The sequence below is a fragment of the Vigna unguiculata genome, chromosome 10 (assembly GCF_004118075.2).
Source record: "Vigna unguiculata cultivar IT97K-499-35 chromosome 10, ASM411807v1, whole genome shotgun sequence".
Taxonomy (NCBI): Eukaryota; Viridiplantae; Streptophyta; class Magnoliopsida; order Fabales; family Fabaceae; genus Vigna; species Vigna unguiculata.
Window position 1 is genome coordinate 17,080,876 of NC_040288.1, and position 7,945 is coordinate 17,088,820.

General features: G+C 31.7%; 1 protein-coding gene across 2 annotated transcripts; it reads right to left on the reverse strand.

Moving 5' to 3' along the window:
• Positions 1 to 1,030: 1,030 nt before the first annotated feature.
• LOC114166006 (TMV resistance protein N-like) lies at positions 1,031 to 4,964 on the reverse strand. Of its 2 annotated transcripts, none has more exons than XM_028050662.1 (5): positions 4,342 to 4,964; positions 3,166 to 4,252; positions 2,807 to 3,067; positions 2,016 to 2,726; positions 1,031 to 1,585 (listed from the first exon to the last, which is right to left on the reverse strand). In XM_028050662.1, exons 1-5 carry the CDS (start codon positions 4,824 to 4,826, stop codon positions 1,136 to 1,138), a joined length of 2,994 nt encoding a protein of 997 aa, XP_027906463.1. In that variant the 5' UTR covers positions 4,827 to 4,964; the 3' UTR covers positions 1,031 to 1,135. The 2 variants fall into 2 exon arrangements, with proteins under 2 accessions (XP_027906463.1, XP_027906464.1); XM_028050663.1 differs by having other exon boundaries at positions 3,166 to 4,175; positions 4,342 to 4,452.
• Between the last annotated feature and the right edge of the window lie 2,981 nt (positions 4,965 to 7,945).

The following is a 7,945-nucleotide window of genomic DNA, read 5'->3' on the forward strand; positions in this document are numbered from 1 at the left end:
TATTATTATTATTTTATTAAAATTAATAGTTATTAATTAACTTATATATTTTTTACAATATTTTTTTAAATGGATAAATGAATTTATGTAAGTAAAAGGTAAAATGTAGGTTTAGTTTAACAAACAAAGCACAAATATCATAATTATTTTCATAAGAACATTTAATTGTTAAATATTTTTGTGAGTAAAAGTTAAACGAATATTTATGCAATTAATATATTTTAATTACTAAAAAGGATAAATATTAACATTAATTAAAGAATATTAGTTATAAATTTAATATAATTAAGTGTTTATTAAATTTAACTTTTGGATACAAACATTTACATTACTATCTAATTTATAATTTTTATTTTAAAAACTTTAGATATTTGAAAAAGTAGTCATCATTTTTATATAATTTAAATTATACAAGTTTTTTTTACTAAAAATATAAATTAAGACGTATAAATTTAAAAAAAAAATCAAATTATATAGTTTTATTTAATTTTTTTAATATATATAATGGTTAGGCAGGTAATAATATTAAATATAATGAAAATTTTAAATTCTAATTTTAGTGTTTTTATTTAATCATTTATTTATATTTTATATTTGTAATAATAACAATACATTTTAAAATGTCTCGTGCAACACAGGTATAAAAACTAGTTCTATACAAGTGTGATGGTATACATCCAATAATTTTAAGATATATAAACAAAATTAAAATAATAGTAAAAACTCAAAACTGGAAACGATAATGAATCTTATAAATGTAAATTAAAAAAAATAAAGTTATATGTTTAAATTATATATAAAATATAGAATCAGTCTAAATCGAGAAGTTAGAATGAAACTAGTTGCATTTAGGGGTAAGTTTAGGGTGCTTATTTTGTTTAAACGAAAACAGATACTACCTAGCATATAGCAAACCAAAATACATAACAAATCGAACAACAACTGTCTTTATTTCATAATGTAGTTTTATTTTAATTCAACAAACAGCTAGTGAAGCCGTGAAAAAAGCAGAATGAGAGGAGTGAGAAACTTGGTAAAATAAACATGAATTTCTTAACTATAAGCTATATTACGGTTAATTCCATAACCAAAACGACCTTCATGTTCACAAAGAAGATAAATGAGTTATTAGAACTCAAATTGCAATTTTCTTTATGAATCTAACGAGGGAATTTTTCTTTGGCTCAGGCACTTTTTCAAAGTCATTTGATTCGCCATATATCAAATAGACAACTGTGTTCTTGGCCACCAATCCGTGAACAACAGTCACGAAAATCTCCACCTTGTCTCCGGATTCTAAATTTGATATTATTCCATGCCAATCTTCATCATTAAAGGAAATTACTGTGTCATGGTTGTGTATCTGGCATGTGCACTTCGTGTAATTAACAATAAAGACAGAAGTGAATTCAGGTTCAATTGTTTTGGAAGTTGATAAATAGACAACAGATAAAGCCATTCCCTTCATGACACGATCCTGAGGCACAGTGAAAGAAACAGAATCTCCCTCACCCATATGGGCCAACCAATAAGGATTATTGTCACCTGGGAGAGAAACATCACTCAACTCGCTGCTCGCTAATACCTGTGTCAAAAGCTTAGTCATTTATGTAATTTTTCTATCCAAACTGTTTTCTGAAATCAGTATTTTATCATTAAAATTACAAAAGTGAACAGTTATAATCAAACAACAATGTAACACATAATCAATTTAAACAAATCTTGTGTATAGTTTTGTTGACTATATATCACCATCATGTACCTAGGAATTTAGAATGCATTTCTGTTTTCTTCTCTTTCAGTTTATAGTTCTATCATTGGGAATAAAACAATAGCAAGTGAAGCAAAAAAGTGGAAATCAATTTCCTAGTACATAGTATAAGCATAATGACTTGGTTACTTATAATCACATAGAAGCGAAGGGTACTAAAAGTCTAGGATTATTTTAAGTTCGCTCAAAATAATAGCTAAAATGATAGTGATGGTAATAAACAAAGGGAAAGCTAGAGAAGAACCTGATACATATTGAAAAGTTCTCTGTATCTTCCAACACCAATCAGAGAGGACCTGAATTGATGCTTTAAAATTCCTGGTTCTGTAATATTTACACCATATTCGACCAATATAGCTTTTACTTGCTTAGATAGTTGAAATTCTGCGTCATATTGCACCAAAACACTTCGAAGATGTGCAAGGTTGCTAAGAAATGGTGCAATATCATGCCAAATATTATCCTCCACATTCATGAAAGAATGAATATAAGATTGGGGATTCAATGTTGGTGGCATCCGAAACCGAATGATAGAAGGAAAAAGATTATGTGACAATCCCTGAAATCGACGTAGGGATATATATCCAATGCTTTGTGAGCTTACAATTGAAAAAGGCACTTGTTTCACAGTTGTATTTTGCGCAATTAGAATTATCAAGGATTCCATTTTCAATATGTCTCTTTCCAATAGGTCAACTTTTGAACAACCACAAAGAATTAGAGTTTTTAAAGATTTCAACTTATATATCTCTATAGGGAGATTGCTTAGACTTGTACAATCCTTCAAATTTAGAAGTATGAGATTGTTGAGACATCCAATAGATTGGTGTACTTCACACAATCCTGGACAATCTTTGAGAATGAGCTGTTCAAGACTTGGTAGTCTGGAAAAATCAGGGGTTTCCATCAAGTACTTGGAGTGACTAAGATTAAGGACTTTTAGCCACGTCAAATCCTTCAAGCAAATGAAAAAACGAAATAGTTAAAAGTGAAAACAAATACTAACTTCAAAAGAAAATGGAACGAAATAAAAACCTGGGGTTGTTTCCAGAAGAATCGGAGATGACTGTGTTTTAAATTAATCACTATAGCATCATGCAGATAAAAGGCGTTAGGTATGTATTCTTGAGAAAACCCTTGCAAATTGATCCTTCTCAATTTCTTAGAAAGGTACTCGGAATCTTCAGCAAGTTTCAGCAGTCTTGATGGGTCTCTTACCTCTAAAGGATAAGGTTTGAAGAAATCTCTTCTGCTAAAAAACATTTTCCCAGGCAATCTATGAATGACTTTTGTCCCCTGAGACGAAAAGATCGAAGAAAAAGAAATATATCGTACATGAGAAAGCAACCACTTTAAAAAGAAGTTTCAAAACCGTAGATAAAGAATGTTGTTACCGTATTCTCTGACCGTGCGTATTCTGCATCCCTATCAAACCACACTACCTCGGGTTCCTTTCTTGGAATGTCAAAAATAATTTCCATTCCCATTTTTTGCAGCAACGGATGCATTCCTAATTTGTTGTTCCTTTCAACATGTATGAGATTACGCTCTATGAGAACTCTTATTCCACTATCAGCGTCTAATCCACAGTTATTTAGGATATTCGTAGCAGAGGCTCTACCCTTACCCATAAAGGAAGAACATAGATCAAGGAATAAATATTTTTCCATTTGATTGCCTAAACCATCGAAGCTTATTGTAAAAATCCCATCAACTTCACGAAGCATAGGAATTTTATCTAATTTTAAGAATATTCTATTCCATTCTTCTTTAGTCCTTTCATATAAATAACTTCCAATGACTTCAAGAGCTAGAGGTAGTCCTTGACAACGAGTAACTATTCCTTTCGCAAGGTCATTGTACTCTTCCTTTGGTTTTGCTTCCCTAAAGGCGTGCCAACTAAGGAGCTCAAGGGACTCGTTTGGGTTCATTAGCTTTATCCGAAAAACAAAATCAACTTCACGCATGCTCAGTAGGCCTTCCTCTTTTGTTGTCATGATTATTACAGTTCCTGCACCGAACCATGTACCACTTTTCCTTATTAGGTCTAAAAATGGAGATCCCTTCTCGATCATATCATCAAGTACAATGAGCATCCTTTTCACAGAAAGTATTTCCCGAATCATTCTACTTCCCATCTCAACGCTACGTATTTCCACCTTCGTTTTTAGGACATCTGAAAGAAGTTGTTCTTGTAAAGGCACGTGCCCTCTTGTTTGACTAACTTGTGCAATATCTTTAATGAAGCTTTTCTCCATGAATGTACCATGAATTGTATTGTAGATGGCTTTGGCAAGGGTGGTTTTGCCAGATCCTTCCCGTCCACCTATCCCTATTATACATACTTTCGTGGATTTATTGTTTATAATTTGCATCACGTCTTCCACGCGGGATTGTAATCCAACTGGAAATTTAGTAGCAGACAAGACTGATAAATTAAGAACGCTCTTAACAATTTTGTCCACTAGTTCAGCATCACTCCTTCAAGTTTAATAGCAATTATAGAAGAAGTCATGTATTGCCAAATTAAAGTACAAGCTTAAAATAAGCTTACTGATTGAGTGATTTACCTGTAATTGCTCTCATCCCATCCAAAGAAATTTGCTGCTTTCGTCAGTGCGTGGCTCCACCTGGAAATTCCATCCTCCAGTTGTTGTCCTGAAAATGTTTGCTGTGCAGTCGTTTTTAAGTCTTTTCCAAAATTACCCTTCTGAAGACGTACATCAGATGGCTCGACTTCGTAATATACTGGCAGAACATGTCGGCAATATGTTTGGTGCCATTTGATGATTTGTTGAAGCTCATGAAGACACCAAGCAGATTGAGAATAAGTTTTGGTGAAAACAACAATTGCCACCCGACAGAGATCGAGAATAGGTTGTTGGATATCCATTGGCGGCACTGAATTCGGGTGGTGAAGGAAAGTGGTGAGCCCAGCAGAAGAAAGAACAGAATCGAGATGAGAAACAAATTTGTTGCGGATGTCTTCTCCATTAAAGTTGATGAGCACATCGTACTTCCGTTGGAGTTTGGATGATGAAGACGCCAATTCCATGGAAGGATTGGTTGACGTCGTGTTTGGAGAGAAAACACAGTCAAAGAGATGATCCGTACCCCGACAAAATTATTCAAAGGACGCCAAAGATGAATACATTTTCTTGTACCAGTAGAAGCCACCATCAGAACCTTTTTACTTTAGCCGTTTATTTAAGAAAGAAAGCTAAGGTACTTTTACACCTGCTTTCTTTTACATTCACATAACACCATCAAATAATACTAAAATATTAAATTAAATTATTAAATATAAAACTAATAAAATAAGTTATAAAGTAGTATCAGAAAATTTAATAGTTGTCAATAAATCATGTTCCACAAAGAACTTACTTTTTATTTTAAAAATATTATATTATTATATATATTTTTATTGATGACAGGTATCTTTTTAAATTTTAAAACAATTTAAATAATTTTTTTTTCATATTAACTTCTACGGTGGATATTCTAATAATGAAAAAATTAAAGTATAAATGCAATTTAGATAAATCTCACTACACCCGTGAACTCTTTTAAAATAAAATAAAAAATATTTAACGTGTTTTGATCCTTAATAACATATAGTAGAGACATGGTTTATAGAAAAATAACATGTTGCTTCGGCTCCCATCCCATCTTTTCTCTGTGTTTGGACTTCGGTGGAGTTTTCTCTCCCATGTGAGTTTTCTCTTGAAGCTCAACATCTAATTCTGGTTTTGAGGTTTCCTTACGGTGAAGGTCTTTTTATGTGTCGTTTAACGCTAAAATTGTTGATCAGCCACAAGACTAATTTGAATTGTTAGCAAAATGCATGCTTGTTAAAAATATTAAAATGTAATGAAAATTTTAGAACAATTTAATAATGTCTAAAATAAAAGTAAAAATCAAGACTACATAGGTAAAAATCTAGTATATTCTACGTAAGTTCTAGTAAAAATGTTCTAGAATAATCATGTAAGTTCTATAAATACCCATACCCATATACTCTATCATTTTATGTAAATGTTAAGTAAGATAACATCTAACACACCACTCACAACTACATAACATACTAGTTTCAATTACTACTTCCACATTTGATGATTCTCACAATTTTTTTATCCCATCAACTATTCACAACCTTAAAGTACTATCAGACGTTGACCTTAGATTGGTGAATGCACTAAGCTATCAAGATAGATGCCCTACATTGCTGCTCCCTGGTCAACCTTGATAAAAAAAAAAATAGTTCTTTATGGAATTATCATCTCATCTAAGAATCTCATTTCTGGATAAAAATACTGCAAAATTTAAACGAACTTGATGAATTCAAAGTTGTCATACAACGAAGAAATTCGAATAAAAAAGGTTCAAATAAGAACCTTCAATTTTTTTCTTTATCGAAAAACGACTAGTAGTGTGAAAAGATAGACTTTATACTATATAACTAATTCGTACTGGAAAAGAAAGTGTTCTAGAAAGATCCCAAGCACTGTATATTAAATTCCATATATGTTATATTTGATAGGTTATATTTTTTTCATATATGTTATGGTTATAGACATGGGCATGGTTATGGCATGGGCATTGAGAGATTGTGGTTCTATATGGTTATATGACATTAGTCTTACACATATAAGACCTTAGACACCACTTTTACACCAAAACCTTAAGGCAATGTTGTTATGGGCCTTTATTCTTATATAGTGTTTAACTTTGTCTTTCTATCCAATGTGGGACTTTGACTCACACTTGGACTATTCCCAACATCTCCCCTCAAGGGTGAGTCCCTTGTTTTTTTTTTTTTTTTTTTCCTTTTTCATATGGTATATTTTCCCTTCAGGTGTGTATGAGTGACCCCTTTGGTTATGGTTATGCGGTCAGTCACTCCGAACCATCGGCTCTGATACCACTGATAGGTTATATTTTTTTCATATATGTTATGGTTATAGACATGGGCATGGTTATGGCATGGGCATTGAGAGATTGTGGTTCTATATGGTTATATGACATTAGTCTTACACATATAAGACCTTAGACACCACTTTTACACCAAAACCTTAAGGCAATGTTGTTATGGGCCTTTATTCTTATATAGTGTTTAACTTTGTCTTTTCTATCCAATGTGGGACTTTGACTCACACTTGGACTATTCCCAACAATATTTTCTCTCCTGGACCAACCTCATGTGCATTCTTCATTTTTCTCTGCGACATTCACGTTGAGCGTTTAGAAAGACACTTTTAAGGACTGCAATTATTTGGATTTAATTATTTTATTAAAACATTTATGCTATTCAATTAAGATTTTTAAACATTGGAAGAAATATGATATTTTATAAAAACTTAAAAAGATTTAGAGAAGTACGAACTTAATAATTAATGGACACGAGAAACGAACTTTCTAGCGATATCTTCTCCCCCAATGTTAATGAACACATCATATATGAACTGGGGTTCTGACTTTAAGAAGGATGAAGATGACGATGACGAAGAAGAAGCAAACTCCATCAAAGGAATTGAAGTCAACTCTTCAAAGGTAAAGCAATAGAGATGTTAAAATGACAGATCTTTATAAAATGGGGTCCGTTGATTAATTATGCCACGTTGACCTTAGATTGTGAATGCTGTAAGCTATTAAGACATATGACCTACATAATTTGTGTAATCCACAAAGGTGGCTCCCTGATCAACCTGTTTGAAAAAAAAAAAAAAAAAAAACAAATTACAGTTGTTTACGGAATTATCATCTCCTCTAAGAATCTGATAAGAAGTTTCCGGATAAAATAACCGCAAATTTGTAAAGTACTTCACAAATTCAAAGTTGTCATAAAACGAAGAATGCAAATAAAAGAGGTTGAAATACGAACCTATAATTTTTTTATTTTTCTTTATAAAAACGATAAATAGTGGGTGAAAAGATAGACTTTATACTATATAAGCAATTCCTACTGACAAAATAAAGTGTTCTAAAAAAGATCCCAAAATTAATTTTAAATTAGTTTTGTTTTAGTAATTTTGTGTCATGCATATATATTAAATATATATTAAATGTGTAAGGACCATTATTTATAAAGTCAAATAATAAAGTGATCCGACTAAATTAAAGATTTGGTTAAAGCCATATGTCATGAAAATAAATATTGTGTAGAGACCACTTAGT